Here is a 19,237-nt window from a genome sequence, read left to right as displayed (position 1 = left end):
GCTTATTGTTTACAATATACAAACCAAACAAATAAACACTATTTCTTGATAAATTAGATTTGTGATTTACGGTTAGTTAGGTGCAAGGGTCTCAGAATTGTAATCCGACAAAAATATTCTACGAATCAATATGTGTTGGCATTTCCCACAATCTCCGTACATGTTATTAACCAAAGTGTATATTATCATAACAATTCTGCCGTGTTATACTTTGAATATTACAATAATATAAACTTTACAGGCCATATTAATATATGACAAACATAAGGGAACATTTGTTTAAACGGAGATGAATTTAAGAAAAAACTTTCGCTTTTCCAAATCACATGTTCGTTATTGTAATTAAAATTCATCGAAAGCAGCGAAAAATATTTAACAAATTAGAAAATTATGTATCTATAATATAACGTTTATTAAACGTTGTAATCATCAAATACATAGTTTAGTGATATGTTATGAGGAAAATACTAAATTTAATCTGCTAGTCCTGTGAATGAATTTCGAAAAAAGAGGACAAAAACGTATTTTGTGATACGGGATACAAACTGTACATACTCGATATTGTTATATCAATGGCGCTACAATATTTTTAGGTCTTGGCCGCAGTTTTCTGCATCTGTTTCATGATATACCAATCTAATAGGCAAGTATATATTCCTGTGCCATGTCGTCGACTTTTTTGGATCGAAGGCAAGCAGGTTTCCTTACGATGTTTCCCTCTGCCGTTCGAGCTAATGGAAAGGAAGTGCATAGCCGGGTATCGAAACTACGATCTCAGGGATGAGACGCTGGAGGCACTAGGCCAACACTGCACATTCTAAAGTCGACAACGTGTCAGGCACAGGAAGATCACCCTTTGGCGCCATTGGTATAACAATATCGAGATATAGTATGTATCCCGTATGATAAAATACGTTTTTGACACACGGGATAGAGAAAGAAAAATCTTATTTTTCCTTTAAAATATTAGGTGGTCGTTTATTTGAGGTTTTAAGTTCCGTTTTTTTGTTGTCAAGTCTAATTAATGTACTAAAGTCTTCTTTTATAATATGGATATGTGTTAGGTGTATGATTATAAATAAATAGTTGCTCATTTTCGAAATCTCATCTAAAAAAGCACAAGATTTATAAGACTAAAATACATACCATGAAACAGGAAAAGTCCAACGATATTTAAAACTAGTCCCAATGTTCCAACAGCGACCAATAGTTTCGCATTGTGTATCGTCTCAATATTGATAAACCTCTGAACAGCCTCCACTGTGATGCTGAAGCACAGTGCCACAAGGAAGACTGCATTAACTAAGGCACCGAGTACTTCCGCGCGCGCCCATCCGAATGTGTTCTTTGACCATTTCTTCGGTGACATCTGTTGATGAATATAATATTGATATATTGGCCTATTTCTAGGAGGTCTACTACCGACAATATTTTATCATTTTCTAACTCTTGTAAAGCGTTTGATAACATCGTTCAAATTGTAAGGAAAGTAAATTTTTTTTTATAAAGGGCAAACGGGCAAGAGGCTCATCTGATGTTAAGTGACACCGCAGCCCATGGACTCTCAAGAGGGTTTTTTTACATATACTTATAACTAATATTGAACTTCGAGTTACAAGAAACACAAATACGATTTAACAGTAGAATTTTAACAAAACTCGAAAAACAACAATCGAATCGATCACAACCAAGGTTCAAAAAAAGAGTTAAAGTATAGGATAGTAAATAAGATTATTCGTCGTAAACGAAATACGTGTTTACATTGTATGTTTTAAATCCCAGCACGATAAAAAGATAGAATTAAGAGAAGATTGCAAAGTCTTCATCTCGTTTGGAATATTAAGCACAAATTAGTGTTAATGCACTCGTAGTAAAATGACCGAAGAATCGGTTATCAACATTATTTTGTAACAATATCAAAAAAAGAGCGAGATTCTGTCCCCCATGAACACGCATGGCGACACCTCTCTCCCCTCCAGATCCCCCTACGGATGCAAGAGATATTCTAACTTTATATACTTTTAGAAATGTCAAGAACATATGTAATATATATAAAAACCTATACCTATAAGAATTGCCATCCCACGCATTGCGTTCTTTACACAGACAGTAAGAGGAAAATACCGCTATAAAAACTATAGGCGATATTTTTACACATTGACTCACTGTAGTTTACCGTGATGACGTCATAAGGCTGTCACAGTTCGATTGTGAAAACCCCCATATCCGAGGTGTCATATCTATTTTCATATGAATGCAAATCCAAATATGGAAAATGCGGAAATTAATCGAGTGGAAATCTAATTCACACTAGACGTACGGAAGTTGCATATAGATTTTCCTGCATGGTTTACCAACAATCGAGCCTCAACGGAAATATGAAAACCGATCGTCACGGCCTAGACAATCTAAAAACGACTAGTCATATTCCAACGTATAAAAAAATTATTGCATCAGCTTAAATTGATTTCATAACATTTTCGAATTATTGGTTGTATATCAAACAATTTAACAGTATTTTATGATAAAAATACGATTTTCGTAATCACTACATAGAAAATTATTAAAGTAATCAATAACTCGGCATAATTTTCTCTTTTGTTTCAATTTTCCACCCTTTAGGGCAGTTCATCTTCATAAAGCTAACATTTTCTATAAAAACAAACAGATTTTGCCTTTAGTTATTTATAGATTATATAAGGTTCTAATGAGGAGCCCTATTGTTAAAAGACCATCCATCCAGCCTATCTTGGGCTCTATAGTCAGAATAAACACAAGTCACAAAATGCTGACTCATAAGAGGTTGGGGAAAAAGTTTCTTCGCATTTTTTAAGTAAATTCACAACATTTTTTCAAATATTTTATATACATTTAACTAAAGTATGTAGGTACCATTTTGTTCGATAACTTTTTGCCGTCTAGTAGGCACAGACATGATCCCCTTGCTATAGAAATTCTGATAAAAATACCGTGACAATTGGTTTTGGCAGTCCTCTCGTGATGTTAACCTGACGCTGCCTTAAGAATTCTGAAGACACCGAAACATGTGGAAATCTGAAGGTGCAAGGTCAGGACTATCCGGCGGATGCATTAACACTTACCAGCCAAGCTCTCTTAATTTTTTCTGAGTGGCTAAAGGTGTGTGAGGTCTAGCGTTATCATGATGAAAGCCAAACCCCTTCTGTTGATTAATTCCGGCCGCATTCTCTCAAGTTCTTGCTTTAATCACATCAGTTGTTCGCAGTAGAGTTCAGAATTGATGGTCCTGCCTACGTCATAATATGTGCGTGATCTTTCATCACCAGTTATCAGCTTCTTCATAATGAATCGGCCTCTTTATGTCGTTATAAAGAATCACAAATCGCTCGTGAGATATCGAGAAAACGCGCGAATGATGAGAATGCGCCAAAACTGTTTTGTGGTCAATTCCCAGTTCTTCAGCTACGTCATAACTACTGATATGCCGATCTTCCTTCACTTTTTAAAAAAATAGCATCCATTTTATCCGTAATAGGGCGACCAGAGAGACGACGCTGACATCAAAATTTAATTTCCGGATTGAAAACGCTTATACCAAATTTGGGCTACTCTCACAGACACTGCACTAGATCCATAAATGCATTTACATTTTTACGTGTTTTGTCGTAAATTTTAAAAATGTAACGAATTTCTTTATTAGATTCACTCATCTTGACAGTCCGAAAAATAAATAAAAACCACAAATTCTTCTAATTTGAATTTGGAATTATCTTATTTAAAACTTAAAATTTTTATGATACCAAAACTAGCCAGATACAAATAGTAGCCAATAGTAGCCAAAGAGATTTTATTACAAGTTCATACATACTATTATGCGAAAATACTTTTTTCCCAACCTAATTAATATACAGTAATAAATAGAGAAGGTAATACTTGTTTAATAAATTGTTTTCAAACAACACTCTACTAAAGTTGTGCTGTAAATATAATTCTATTGATTAAGATGTTGAGAGCCATCTGCTGATAAGTAGATAATTATGCATTTTTTTAAATAACAAAGGAAACACTACAAGTGTAAATACAATATAACACAATGAGAAAGATACAAAGTGTCACAGGTTCCTGCATCGCAGCCAGGCAATGTGGAAAATATAGGACAAATGTTAAAACATTATTTAATTATGTAAATGAATAAATTTATCTTTATGCTTGTTCTCAGACAAAGAGTAAAGATAAAGTCATTTAGTGTATGTTAAATGAAATGGTTGAAATTATTAAAACTAAATACCTATATTACTAACAATTTGTAAAAACTACTCCACATTAGATTTATCTACATGATATAAGCTCCAACACTTATTTTCAGGGGCAGCTTAATAAAACAACAGAAAGTATATAAAAAAATAATCAATGGGGCTACAACTTTTTAGGACCTCAGAATTCGGTATCTGTTTCATGATCTGTTAATCTTATAGACAAGAAGATGATGAGAAATTCTGACGCATGCCGTCGACTTTTTGGGTCTAAGGCAAGCCGCTTTCCTCACGATGTTTTCCTTTACCGTCGGAGCGTATGTTAAAAAAATCTAAAGCTAACTCTTTATCTTTAACAATGAAAATAAATAAATTGTAGTATAGTAGGGTATGGTAAAAATAGACTGTTAAGTAAAATCATCATACCGCTAGGTGATTAGTTAGTTATTTATCGAGGAGCCCTTATTATAAAATTACTATAGAATTAATGCTGGGCAGAGCATGGGCACAAGTTATTAAGTCAAAAAAGTTTTTTTTTAAATAAACAAGCGATCAGTATGCAAATTCTATATCTGACACATTCTCTTAACAGACATTATCAAGTAAAAATATTGTGTGAAAAAGAACTATAAATACATATAACTTAACTGTGGCATAAAAATTATTTATGCCATATATCAAATAATTAGAACTGTTTTTCATCTGAAGTGTGCCATGTAGATTATGATAAGCATTGTTTAGTATTTAGGTTGATGAGCACAATGTATGTCTTAACTCTTATTGATAACAATCTAAATAGTTATTGTCAGCACAGTTTTTTAGTTATAAAAACAAAATTTGTCAAATTGCATTCTTTAAATTACAGCTAAAATACTTTTTCATCTCTTTCTATGATGAAGTTTTTGTTAAATTGGTATGTTTGGTCTGATTCATTTTAAATAATGAGGGGGAGATTTAAAAATAAATAAGGAATATATGGCTATGACCAATGTAATAAACTTATATACCAAATAGATTTATTTTTAATATTAAGATTTATTTCAATATATTTTAATGTTTATCAATTTTTCTTGTGAAATTATATAACTAAAATAATTTATTAGGTTCTACAGTGAAAAAACAGACAAAAATAAAGCTTCCTTTTTTAGGAGTAGTTTTAAGATGTATGCAAATTATAAAATATATCAAATCACAACTTGTTTTATTTGTATCTTTTACACAGATATCTGAATCCACAAAGGCTATTAAAATCTACTAACTAACCAAACTATTATATTAAACTCATAACTCCTAAAATAACTGTTAATTTTATTTGACAGTAAACCCATCAATATCATTGATAGACTATGTAATGTATTTGTTCTAGTACATTTCAAATGAGACAAAGATTATATTCTAAAGTTTATACATTTACCTTTACTGATAGAAAAGCGATGACAAGGGCGGCAACATCACTCAACATGTGAAAGGAGTCTGCTACCAATGCCATGGAATTTGTTACATATCCAACAACTAACTCCACTATGAAAAAGCTTCCTGTTAGCCATAACATTGATAATAAACGGCATTTCTTTCCTGTATACTTCCCCATTTTATCTGTGTACAATAAAATAGTGCATCAATATAACAATTTAAGCACCAAACAGTAATTATTATTTTACAAGCAAAGCTTACTTTTTATATAGCTACAATGAAGAGGCACTTCTACTTTTTCGGTGAAAATGCTAGGCTAAATATGTAGTATACTTATAGATATTTTTATAAGACAAGTTGACAACAATACAGTAATAAAATTCATTAGAGTACCAATTATCATAAATAACCAATATTAGTAGTAATTTATCTGTTTACAATCAAATTAACTATGAAAAAAGAAAATTATCAGGGTATTACTTACATTTTTTTAAATAGTTTAACAATTACAAATATTCAGTGTGTTCCCATGTGTAAACCAATGTCAATAACTTAGTCCTGGTTATTGATTCAACGTCATTCCAAAAAACTTTTAAGCACGGCCACTAGCTAAATGTGTCATACTTGTGCAAGATCGTAACGTTTTATTTAAGCTGTTTAAAATCCCACTTTTAAAACAATGGATATTATCGTGAAAGCTGATAAAATTATTGATAATATTCTTACAAAAGTCAAATAGAATAGGCACACATGGTTATAAATTTTATAGCACAGCGTTTGTACTTAATGCATTAACACTATAATCAGGTTGGTTTATGCTTCTATGCTGATTTTTTTAATAATAGAGGTTCACTCAAAACTACACAGTGTTAATCACTAAAAGTTGACAAATTACTAATTTTCAAGTTTAATTTCGTTTCCTTCTTAGATAGAGTAGCAAAGGCGATTGGTGTCTGTTGATTGGTTTGGTGCATTTCAGAATTGAAGTATTCACTTTTGCGTTTGATTACTTGACGTTAATATCTTGACGCTACACAGATACAAAAGCAATGTCTTTGCGGAGCTCTTCATGCTTCTGAAGTAAATTAACTGTTTGGACAATATATCAAAGTGATATAATCTACCAGTTACTTAAACACTGATATGAGAAGAGGTAACGATGATAAACGATGTAAAACGCCAAAAACGTCAATCAAAGCTGAGTAAATCAACCTTTCCCATTAGGTATAAATTAATATCATTATCATCATCATGAGAAAATCAAATCATTAAAACTGAGTTTTTTATTTTATTCTAATAAAAAAAGGTTAGCCGACATCACAGGTGACCAAAAAGCTGGCAGCTACTTCCGACAAAGAATCGAACCGTCTAGAATACGGACATGTTGTAGTTAGGTGATTTTGTACAGTTTAAATTAAAGCATATTATCAGTAGACCAGTAGGTCTAATGAAAAATTTGGAGATGTATAGCTTCCAACAATGTGTTTTTGTAGTTTAATGATTTGTGTAGTTTAACTGAGAGCTTTAAATTGTTTTTTGCTTTGCTATGGTGGGTGTCTTCTAATCACTTCTCGACTGAGGATATATTTACAAGTATTAAAAAATCGATTGGAATTGAAATCTAGTAACATTTACACCAAAGTAGACCGCCAAAGGAGACATTTTGTTAGACCAAAAATCTTGTATCCATAATCATATGTGTCAATTGTCACAGCATATCTGTGGTATTGAATTATTTATTATTCTAAATAAGAGTTTACCTAAAGGTTGTAAACACAAAATCATCATAAAATTTAAAAAAAATTTTTTTTATCTTATTCTCAAATCTCAATTTATTACACACATGAGATTTTTTTGTTTTAACCGTTTCGCCCTTTTTTTCCTTATTCTCTTAGTATTCATTTATTATGAACATTAGCTTCTGCTTCGAACTGTGATGTAATAAATGGATATTTGAGTAAAATCTCCAAAAACTGAGTAAAATACAAAATTAGAAAAATGTATACTTATTCTACTTAACAGTGAAGATTTAATCAGCGGAATGATTTCTGTAGCTTATTGGTTTGGTCTAACAGAAGACGACAAGTAGACAAATGGAACAAACAATACATTTGCCTAGATAATTATTTATTGTGTTCCAATATCTACTATTAATTGAGGGCACTTCATAGAGTAAAGTGTATTTTTGACGCCAGTATATAAAGAATACAGACTAATAATGTCATGAATTTTGTATAATATATTATAATTCTTATGATCAATTGGAATATGGGTTTTACAAGTATCTTAGGAAAGACATTAGGATTTGCTGGTTGTGCTTTACAATATGCCTGTTTTACGCACTGTACTTTTGAATATGTGGGTGATTTTGTAATGGTATGTATAAACTATAGTTTTAACATACCAATATGAGATCTTTAAGGAAGCCTTGTTTTAACAGTTATACTCATGTAGAAGTTTCTTATTGTTTTATTTACTAATACTAATTAATATAATTCTGTTTTTAAAACCTCAAAATTCAATTATAACTTCTTGTTCTTAGTATCTAACTAATATAGCATACATTTTCAGTGCTCAGGTCCTTCAATGGAACCAACTTTGGAGACCAACAACATATTATTTACTGAACATATAACACCTCGAATGCAAAGGTTACGTCGTGGGGACATAATTATAGCAAAGTGCCCCACAAATCCAAAGCAAAATATATGTAAACGAATTACAGGACTCCCTGGTGACAAAGTTAAGGGCCACTTTATGAGAAGTCAGTATGTGCCCAGAGGTCATGTATGGCTGGAAGGAGACAATTCTAGTAACTCTTCAGATTCTAGAATTTATGGAGCTGTTCCTCAGGGCCTAATACGCAGTCGAGTAGTATGTAGAGTTTGGCCGTTAGATAAAATTAGTACTCTGACTCAAGTGTAGTGAGTTGTCCAGTTTGGTAGATGAATTGTGTAAATAAAAGAGGAAGATAATAAAAAATATATATTATTAAAAAAGGCTTGTATTTATCTCCAATGTAACAATAGATTCAGCTTCAACCTTTATTTTAATATGTCTTATGGCATCAACATTTATTCTGACATCCATTTTAAATGTGTTCCTGTGAAAAATTCAATTAAATAACTGTACAAAATATGAACCAGTATACAGGCAGTATATTGGCATAGTACTTCAGCTGTTTGTATTCTGAAAAAAGTTCTTACTTAATACAATTTGTTTTATAAGCTATGTTCAAAATAATTTTATTTAGTTTTGTTTTTAATAATTGCTAATTCACTGCTTACCTACTTCCTCTTAATATTGCAAAGAATTATACAATTCTATGTTTTTTTTACACTTTTTTATGTTGTAATGTACAGTCAAAATAATACTATTTTACGTCACTAATGTATAACATTACTTACAAAGCAGATGAAAGCATAAGCTTTCAAAATTAAAAGCCCACCAAAAAAGCAATAATACGAATAATTTTGTTCTATTTGTAAGTTTGACACCAAATACTTCATCCTAGCAATCCGACTTATCCTTTTAAATTTGACTAAATGTGTTGTCTAGAGAAGTGTAGGCCTAGTTGCTCAGGCGTACAACTCTCATCCCTGAGGTTGTGCGTTCGGCTGTGCACCAATGGACGTTCTGTCTATGTGCGCATTTAACATTCGCTCGCAATGATAAAGGAAAATATTTTGAGGCCGACTTATATAACCGACTTGACTTAGACCCAAAGAGAGGATGGCGTGTGACAGAAGAATGATCAGCTACTAGATTATCAGATTGACAAATGCTCATGAAACATATACGGATTTTTTTAAATGTGTCCCCTGAATACATCCTTAATTATTAATCATTATATTTTCATAGAAACTTACGAATTATGTAGGACCAAAACTATATTTCCCAGTGGCGTCCTAAAGGCAACATTGTCAATTCTTCCAAATTCTAAAAATGGATAAGTAACCGATATTCTTTGAGATCCTCGTGGTATAAATTTAGAAAAGTGGCCCATTGCATAGAACATTGGCTGTTTAATGAACTCGTCTCTCTCCGGAAAGACCATTATGGGGGCGTCGACGAAGTTGTCGGCCCAATTAGGACCACCTCTTTCATCTAAGCAGAGATTCCAGTCAATCCAACCGGTTACATGATGATTTAGGTCCTAGAATAAAGTTACGAGCTAAGTTACGAGGAGTTTTAAAAGTTTATAAAGCCTACTACGTTACTGACAACGGTATATCGGCATTGTTTTAGAATTATCTTTTTCTTTCTTGTTATTGTTTATTTAATTGAATGAAAATGCATATCTTGGAAGGAGCTACACCATTAAACCGGTGTTTACGGTTGAGAACTAGGTTGAATTTAAAATCTGTACCAAATTGTCAGGTTATTATTGTAATAAATCTTCCAACCTCGATAATATTTTTGGTGTAACGATGAGCACGTTCCCAAGACCCTAATTTCACTCTCATTATATCCCATGGCATCGGACCTGAAAAAATATTGTGTAATTTTTTGGCCTTTTCCCAAATATAATTATTGAGAATATATACGAGTGACATCGGTATTAAATTATATATTAATAATATAAATTATTTTAATTTAATTATATTATATTAAAATCACACTTCGTTACATTTATAAAATAACAAATAACATAATACATAAACATGATAAGGGATGCAACGGGCAGCTTTATGGCTAACAAGCGTTTCTCCCAGACAAAAGTTATTTCCTAGTATTGGGAGAAATCTAAAAAAATTAATATTATGGGTAGATCGAAATATGGTGCAAGTGCTTCATATCTCATGAAAAAAATATAGAACCTTAATCTAAAATAATAGAAAAAAAAAAACAATCTAAAAAGCTAAACTCACGGATTCATGAATGGCGATGCTATACAAAAGAAAAGTAAATACAAGAATCACAAATTACGATAGAGCAGGAGAGGATATGGTTAAGAAATGTTTACGGAGAAGAGTTTTAAAGGGTGTTAGGGGGGTAGACAATCGTATGGAGTGGGGCAGCCTATTCCAGGACTTAATGGCGGAGATGCTAATATATAAAAGAATTGCCTAAGAAGGATGAGCTGTCAGATGTAATTTCCAATGTAACCGGAAAACCCTTTTTAACCGGATTGAAGCTATGTATTATAGACTTAGTGTGTGTAAAGTGTTTCTTTCAATGTGTAAAAGCTATGTTAACAAAAGACAATACTAGTTATAAGTTATATATATCTGAGGATTTGAAATTGATATTTAAGATGAGATTGAGTTTTGAAATTGAAAAGAATTGAGTACAGAAGTATTATACCTAATATAATTTTCTAGATTAATAATAAAACATAATAACGGATAAACCTAAGTGTCTATGAACACTGAAATGTTAAATGAAGGATAATTTTTAATAACATTTAATCTTACGCTAACAGCACTTGTGTGTGAACAGTACAGAAAAGTTACCTTCGCAAGCCTCTGTGGCTAACAGTATTTTATTGTATCTACTTTGAAGATCATCAAAAATGGTTGCAGGCGCAAAGTTTCCATAATAGTGAACCGCGATTCCATCAATGTATTTTATTGAGTCGCTGTCGGCATTTTCCATCTGTAATATTAACTTCTATAATACAATGTAATACGGTATGTATGTGTAATATTGGTTTAATTTCATACTAGGCTTTGTTTAGAAATGGCTAAGTATGCGAAACTTTACATGTTTTGGACATAATGGGAATAAACTGAACGAATAAACCCAAATAGTATATAAACAGAACTCTTGGAGGAGTGATAGGAAATTATTACCCCCGATAAGTAGAAGTGTAGGAGGTAGCGTTGGTCATCCACAGCAAAAATTAATGTTTTATTAAAACGTGAATTTCTTATTGTTGGACCAAGATTCTTTCCAACCCATTGGCCCTGAAATCACACAAAAGTCTATATAGTATATGTAATAGTAAGAGTATACAGGTTGGCCAAAAAGTCGTGGCAGTATTAGTAGAATTATTAAAAAAAAGGGAATTTTCTTTTAAAAACACAAAATAAATGTTAACTCTGCGGGGTCGAGTTTACGTGCCTCCCGTAGAACAATGTTTTGCAGCTGATGACCCCATCTAACCCCTAGTTGCACGACTCCACGACTTTTTGGCCACCCTGTATAGTATATGTAATATATAAAATTCTCGTGTCACAGTGTTTGTAACTAAACTCCTCCGAAATGGCTCGACCAATTTTCGAGAAATTTTGTGTGCATATCGGTTACATCTATGAATTTGACAACATATATTCATCCCCCTATTATTATTTATAGACATTTTTTTTGTTTTTATTGTTTTATGATGTTATGCATACAAAAATACGTATAACCCTTACGATAAACCCCTAGATAGTTTTTTTATTAATAATTATTATTATATAATTTCTATAAAAAATCACGAAAATCAGCTTTATTTGATTGAATATGCCCGCTAGGTTGTTATACACGTTAACAATGAAATCATGTTCCTTTAAGGTTTGAGTTTTAATTTTGGGAACTGTAGAAATGCCAATTCGGTCTTTATACCTAATAGTAAAAATATTCTATATTTTTGACTGAATTAATTGATATGAATTGTTTACATATATCAAAAAAAATGCATTGACATTGTTATAAATGTTTTGTATCCGCTAATGCTTACAATAAACTTATACAGACATTATATTATTTACTAAAAGTCCTTATACAGCATGTATATTACAACAAAATGTCTTCACAAATTTTACACACACATAAATTATAAAAAAAACCTAGTATATATTATATACCATGGGATAAATTAAATAATATTTTTATTGCACCTTAAGCTCTCTTAAGCTCAATATCTTTGGCGCAGGCCTGCGTAAGCGCATTTTCATTTCGTTAAAAAAACATTACCATTTCAGCTGGAAACCATCCTAAGGAATTAAACGTGACGAAGGGTACAATGCCATTGATAGGTTCGTTCGTTGTGGTTATCGCCCATATGTCTATTTCTGCTTTTTCATATAGTTCCATGAACCTAGAATAATTGATAATTACAATAACTAGATCCTAATGATTGAGTACTGCCGTTAATAATGAAGTAATGTAATGTCCTAAATCATTATTGTGAGAAAAATGTGTTGTTTTATTGTATTTTTTTAATTTATCTTTTATTACTTTTGCTTTGGTGCCTTATATATTACTGGAGATATTTCGTTCGGATATAAACTGATCAGTGAAACGCACAATATATTTATTTCACTTACATGTTTTTGGATTTTACTGGTCACCAACCACCGTGAGTTAAAGTTTAAAGTTTGGTTCGAAATTTGGAATCTGACGACAAAGCGGTTTTGACACGATGAGAATAAAACAAGCCTTTGTTGATACAAACGTTTAGCTTTTTTTAAATTCAGTTCTCACTTGAAAAGTAATGAATGAAAACATGCCTCTAACAATATACTAACTTCACGTGATAGTCTGCGAAACTCTGATAAAACTCAGGTTTCAGTTGTGAGAAGCCAGTGATGTGTTCGTTTGTTTTCATCCACACTGGAGGTGACCAGGTGGAAGCCATCACTTTTACCTCTTGTTTAGACACTCTTTGGATGTATTTGATCATCGGTATCTTAAAAAAAGGGTATTATTGTATGTAACGTATTAAACAGTAAAATTTATACTATATAATATCAATTACTTTTGGTTACGGAATTTTGAAAATCAGTTCAGTGCTGTTCAGTGTTCAGAGTTCTTCATTATAAACGAACTTGAAGCATCTTTTTTGGTATTCATATTTCGAAACAGATGTAGCCAACATGTAGGTAATAAATAAACCACGGAAAGCGGGAAGTTTTTTGCCAGATTTCGTCCATTCTACGCCCTTGTATTACGAACTGGTATTTAATGTTAATTAAGCAACATTTAAAACTAAAACCTTAATGGGCTTGTCATGTAAGATTTGACGATACTTAGACAACAAAGAGGGACTGCCCGGGAAAAAAGCCGCGGGCCGATAACTCAGAGAAATAGCAGGAAAAGACTGGAAGACTAATGATAAATATAGAAACATCTGGAAAGGGTTGGAGGAGGCTTTCACGCTAGTGGGTTAAATACGAATAAGAGTTAAAATATTAATTAAGAATATGGAAAGAAAAAGGGCTTTTTATTATTATTGAAGTGTACATAGGTATGTCACTAAAATGGATAAATTAGTATTGTCTTTTGTTAAAGTAGCTTTTACATATTAAGAAAAACACTTTTAAAACGGATTAAAGCTATGTATTCACCTTTCATTCAGTCACCGTGACCACGCACGCTGAAAAGCACACGAAACGTCGAAAAAAATTTAAAATCTAGAATTATGTAAATAATTATAAGTTTTTAATAATAATACATAGCTTTAATCCGTTCAAAAAGGGTTTTTCTTAATGGATAAATTATATATTTAAGAATGTCGTAACATATTACGATCTCAACACTTGAATAGTATGTATGCCGTGATGTTCTGATGTATATATGATAATACTATATTAAAATTTGACTTTAAATCTTCTTAAAAATATTACATCAATGTGATACATCCATTAATAATCTAGTTGCAGCTGACATTCAAAATAATTCGGCGCTTTCAATATCAATAAGGTAACATAAAATAGTAATTACCTTTAAGAATAAATCTTCATAAGTAAACGTAAAGTTTGTTAATGCAGCATCATTCCATGGATACTCATTGTAGGTGTAGGGGTGTGTGGAAAAGTCAGCGCCTCCTATCGGAGTTCGAATGAGATTATATTCCAGCCCATCTTCAGCAAAGTATGAACTGTAATAACAATTACATTACCTTAATTCTAGCTCATTAACGTGAGTTTGTGCCTACATGATTGATACAAATGTACTGATGTTTATATAGATTAGTATTGTAATGAAAGGCTCTTCAAGACACGACTACTTAATACGAGTGTTGGTATAATACTGATCTATATTAAAACTCAATACATTTGTATCAATCATGTAGGCACAAGTTTGACAAATATTAAACGCTTGTAAGTTCAATATTTAAGAAATCATATTGCGTGTTGCGCGTTTTCTGTTATAATTCAAAAGCATACGTAGAACTCTCTTACCTTTAATTAGAATTTTAGATCAAGCTGATCCTAAGAATGGAACAGTGTTCCCAACATACAACCACCATTGATCAATATTAGATAGACAAATATTTGGTTTACCTCTCTTTAACTCACTAACTAATGGTAGAGTTACTGATTATCTACAGCAATTACATTAATGTAGGCTGCAGGTGAAAGCAGAAAGTGCGCTGGAAGTTTCTCGTTTCGGAGGCCAAGACACTTTTAAGGTCGCAGAGCCGGCGGTTTTATGTTTTTTGGATAAGTATACTGGTAATTTATACAATATGAAGAAAACTAATCGTATAATTAATCACCCTAATAATGAGTTTTATCGTAATAGAAAAACAATTGTTTGAATCCTGCTAATACAGTAACAGCTCCAAAAACATTTCTTACACATTGATAATAATAATAATAACACTTTATTTATACCACAATAACACAAAACAAGAGAAAAATAAGATTGGATAGCGGATGTAAATCGACGGCCTTATCGCTAAAAGCAGTTTCTTCCAGATAACCTAAATAATATAAATATGAAATACAATACAAACTTAAACCACACAGGGCGACAAACGTACCTAATAAAATAAGATTTAGTCCTGTCTGACAATTTGTTCCAGTTGTACGCTGCTGCATCTGTCACGGAGCCACCAAAACCATGGATTGTTTGATACCGGTTATTTTGGTTCAAAACAAGTGTTGTTCTTGTCCAAAAAGGACCTGAAGTTATCAAGGTAGATATCAACACGTGGACAAAACAGTCACAATTTTCCTCTAATTATCAGATAAGAATAGTCGTATTTAAATATTTCTGATGAATTATTATAATGGAATTTCAAAGTTTCAATTTTTAATCGGTATTTTAGTTCATTGATTTAGTGATGAAACGTTTTTAATTTGAATGCTATTAAAAGATTACCAAATATGTAATATTTAAAATTAAATAAATAAAAAATACTAAAATTCGCTCTTCCTATGTGAAAAATTAAAGGCCATTTAAAGTAAAAAATTATACAAACACAGACAAAATTATACCAGACACGAGAACAAAGAAATTTTGTGAAATCGTTAAATCAAATAATCTGTGTGAGTCAAACATAGAATTAAGTTTAAAAAAATTTGACATAAAAATGTATAAGTAAATATATTATCTCACCTTCATTTTCATTTTCTTCATTTCTGTTATTCAACTCTTTTTGTAGCCTTGAAAAAGCTTGAATTCTTCCATTAGACTTTTCAAAGCGCTTCCCCGCCTGAAAAGTGACATGATAAATAATTGTGATTTTATAACATTATAAGAGGGTAGAGGATAGACTATCAAGAGTATAGACTATAGATTATAGAGTAAACTTCACTCTCTGGTATTATTACGCCTTCTTTCATTGAGAATTTTGAGCAATTTTGCTTGCTGCTTATTATTTTAATCTTATTTTATACCATTACCACTAATTCGATAGCACAGAAAAAAAAATAACTCAAACTTTCCCATGATGACATTGCCACTTATGTCAATTCTGTCAGTGTCATATGTCTTTACCGCAATATTTAGTGTGCGCTTCACGCGTTAATGGTGAATTTCTGAGTAAGTCAGTACGCACCCTCAAAACAAGAGAATCATTCACCAGAGAAGCGCCTTGTTCCAAAATGCAGCCAACCCCTCTAAACAGCTGTCAGTTTCTCTCTTTATTACAGATGCCTTTAGGTTGCCTCTCGACTCTTTGATCTTTAACGAAATTCCAAAACGATTTGGGGTGGCTTTGTGGTATTGTTCAAACGCCGTAGAAATGCTTGTAATCTAATCTAATACTCTTTCTAAATACTTCATGGTCACTCTGTAGTTAAGTTTATTTGTACCGTTTTTGTAACAACGTTTTCCGTTTATTTCTCAATGAACTTTATTATTTTACCACGTTGGACCCTGATACACTGATAGCCCCATATTTTGTGTTGCTATTGGCACACTTTATTCAATAATAACAATCAGAATATGATAGACAATTAGATACTTGACCAATACGGTTTGATTAGATTTATTAAACTTCAATTTCCACGATAAGAGAGATAAAATCTCCTTTATATTAACTGAAGGGTTTGCATCCACTGCTTGTAACTTCGTCGAACGCAGCCATAAATTTATCACACACATTAACACTGTGTACGGCACCAATCATTCTCGCAAAATATTTTTGATTATTATTTTAATTGAATTTACTGAGAAAATTCACTCAAAAAATAATTATTAAAACACAGTTTTATAAAGTTTGAACATGACAAATTGAAGTCTCTTATCACAAATATACTATGTTATTTTTGACAGTAATCTACTATAGTTTTAAATACAATATATCTGTCATTGCTACTAATAGGTATACACAACAGACACATACAATTTTTTTAAAGATAAGAAGTCAAGTCAGTGGGCAATCATCTACGCATCTCAAAACCATCCGACTGTGTGACCGAACACATCGTAGAATAGTATGACATCGGGACTAGCTCTGCACCAGTAATTTAAGTCTAAGAACACGGCATTGTTAACAAATCTTAAGTTCCAAAATTAGGCCTAAATCCAACTGTATTGCTTAACATCACGGTCAAAGGATTCAATCATTTTTGTAACCACGGTATACTTTATAAAGCGATTAATATATACCCTTGTTGTCGTGTATGCGACGTAACTGCTGGCGGCTGGTGGATCTCTCGTGATGGTGTCACAGTATTCGGAATTGCAGACACAAACTATCGACCGGCCTTCGATACCAAGATCCCGCTCTCGACATTTTTGGTCTGAAACATTACAATATATAAATAAGGCTCTCGCGCCTAAATGTAAACTATTGTGTGTGGTTGTTGATCTTGAAGGCTCAATAGAAAATTCTGAAATCTAGAATGATTCCTTCATTAATTAGTAACAAAGGAAAAGTATATTTATTTATATAATTTAGAAGACGACAAACTAGACGAGACTTTTTTTATTCTAGGTACATTGTCTTAACATATAATTATCAAATCAATGTTTATAAAATATTATTATAATAACTATTTTAATATAATAAGTATGGAGTTTCTTGTCCATTTTTCTCCTTTTGGAAGGGCTAACTAGGCACTTTTTTAAATATTTTCAAATTTCTTGACATTCAGAAGTTCCTATAAATAGCTTGAAATAAATGATTTGACTTGTATGTTAAATTCTATTCATGTTACCCTACGAGTAGTAAACTAAGATTGAAACGTTGCATGCTCTACATAAGTCAACTCGACGTGACCATGCATGCTAACACGCGAAACATACAGTTTTAAATTTAATTAAAATTATTGTCCTAAAGCCACGACACCCCGAGGCCATACCCCTACTTGCTGGACAAACCATGTTATGGTCCTAACAGGTCTTAGTATACAGACGCAAAGGCCGCCGAAGGGGGGAATGGAGGATATACTGCATGCAACACCAAGACGTTATCAAAGAGAAGCGCTTATCATAATTAAATGTTTTAATCAATATATTTAAGTTGTAAAATTTTGTTTCAAATAGGTATTTAAGTTTGTCGTATAACAAATGTGACAAAAATATTGGCTTTAGGGTTTTACGACCAGAAAATTTAGTAGATCAGAAAACGTTGCGTTTTAATAGTTACAAAAAGGTACGGTGAATAACCAATAAATATGAATAACAAACGCGTACAAATGAGAATCACAAACTATACTTACCGCTCTTAGTGAGAACAATAAAACTAAATATTAAAGCTATGGTGTGCGTCCGCATTTTTCACTTATCGTTATTTTTCAATTGACATCTGGTACCTATAACAACAATAAACCTTTAAAATTAACGATCAACTGACTCAGTCCCAGATCACCAATAAATATCTGTAACGTCAAAGCAAGATTGGCTTACAATTTACATTAATATAACTAAAGCAGAGGCATTTAAGGTAAATACCGTTTATTAACACACTCGTTCAGCTCGTTAAAACGTTTGGCAACAGACAACAACTATGTTTCTGGAGTTGTGTTCAGGGCTCTAAGCATAAGCTAAGGCATGGGCCTGGAATTGTCCACGTTTTGTGCGAACGCTGTAAACGGATAATGTTGTACGTGGCAGTGTCAATAAGTATGATGAATGGAGCTAAACAAATGTCACTCGTTCCTGAGGTTTGGTCATAATGACCATGGTAGTAAGGTTTAACACTTACCACTTCACGGTAAGAGCTTCTCTAAGTGACTGTTAGTGTTTGTTATGTCCGAGTGAATTAGGTATTAAGTCTTATCGATTAATTATATATTTCACATGTTTGTGTGGTCTAAAACATTTAGTGGTTCCGTATTTATTTATTTAAAGCATATATATGCAGAGTTTTAGAAAGAAATATTATAAAAATTATTATTACACAATTAGCAAATAAAGAAATGTGTGCGTGTACTAGTACTAGTGTACACACGTAAGAAGTGAAACTTTTTTATGAGCTTATTTTT

General features: G+C 32.1%; 3 protein-coding genes across 5 annotated transcripts in view; 1 reads left to right on the top strand and 2 right to left on the bottom strand.

Moving 5' to 3' along the window:
- The window catches only part of LOC123712391 (zinc transporter 1), a 31,802-nt gene extending 25,111 nt beyond the window's left edge, over positions 1–6,691 (bottom strand). For both annotated transcript variants that reach the window (XM_045665445.1, XM_045665446.1), the window contains exons 1-3: positions 6,130–6,691; positions 5,647–5,828; positions 1,147–1,369 (exon numbers count right to left, since the gene is read on the bottom strand). In XM_045665445.1, coding sequence (XP_045521401.1) covers positions 1,147–1,369; positions 5,647–5,823 — 400 coding nt within the window. In that variant the 5' untranslated portion in view covers positions 5,824–5,828; positions 6,130–6,691. The remainder of the gene's footprint in view (positions 1–1,146; positions 1,370–5,646; positions 5,829–6,129) is intronic.
- Positions 6,692–7,391: 700 nt separating this feature from the next.
- Positions 7,392–8,644, top strand: LOC123712394 (mitochondrial inner membrane protease subunit 1). The gene is made up of 2 exons (XM_045665453.1): positions 7,392–8,021; positions 8,217–8,644. Exons 1-2 carry the CDS (start codon positions 7,899–7,901, stop codon positions 8,568–8,570), a joined length of 477 nt encoding a protein of 158 aa, XP_045521409.1. The 5' UTR covers positions 7,392–7,898; the 3' UTR covers positions 8,571–8,644.
- LOC123712387 (lysosomal acid glucosylceramidase-like) lies at positions 8,624–18,993 on the bottom strand. Of its 2 annotated transcripts, none has more exons than XM_045665442.1 (13): positions 18,958–18,993; positions 18,473–18,565; positions 17,418–17,551; positions 15,921–16,017; positions 15,343–15,484; positions 14,298–14,454; positions 13,103–13,263; positions 12,549–12,672; positions 11,441–11,554; positions 11,102–11,243; positions 10,052–10,131; positions 9,515–9,801; positions 8,624–8,748 (listed from the first exon to the last, which is right to left on the bottom strand). In XM_045665442.1, the coding sequence occupies exons 2-13, from the start codon at positions 18,525–18,527 to the stop codon at positions 8,637–8,639; spliced, it is 1,605 nt and encodes a 534-aa protein (XP_045521398.1). In that variant the 5' UTR covers positions 18,528–18,565; positions 18,958–18,993; the 3' UTR covers positions 8,624–8,636. The 2 variants fall into 2 exon arrangements, with proteins under 2 accessions (XP_045521398.1, XP_045521397.1); XM_045665441.1 differs by lacking the exon at positions 18,958–18,993 and adding an exon at positions 18,705–18,936.
- Positions 18,994–19,237: the final 244 nt, after the last annotated feature.

This window comes from Pieris brassicae, chromosome 7, assembly GCF_905147105.1.
Source record: "Pieris brassicae chromosome 7, ilPieBrab1.1, whole genome shotgun sequence".
Lineage (NCBI taxonomy): Eukaryota > Metazoa > Arthropoda > Insecta > Lepidoptera > Pieridae > Pieris > Pieris brassicae.
Note: the sequence above shows the minus strand (reverse complement) of the source record. Positions and strands in the feature narration are given on the sequence as shown.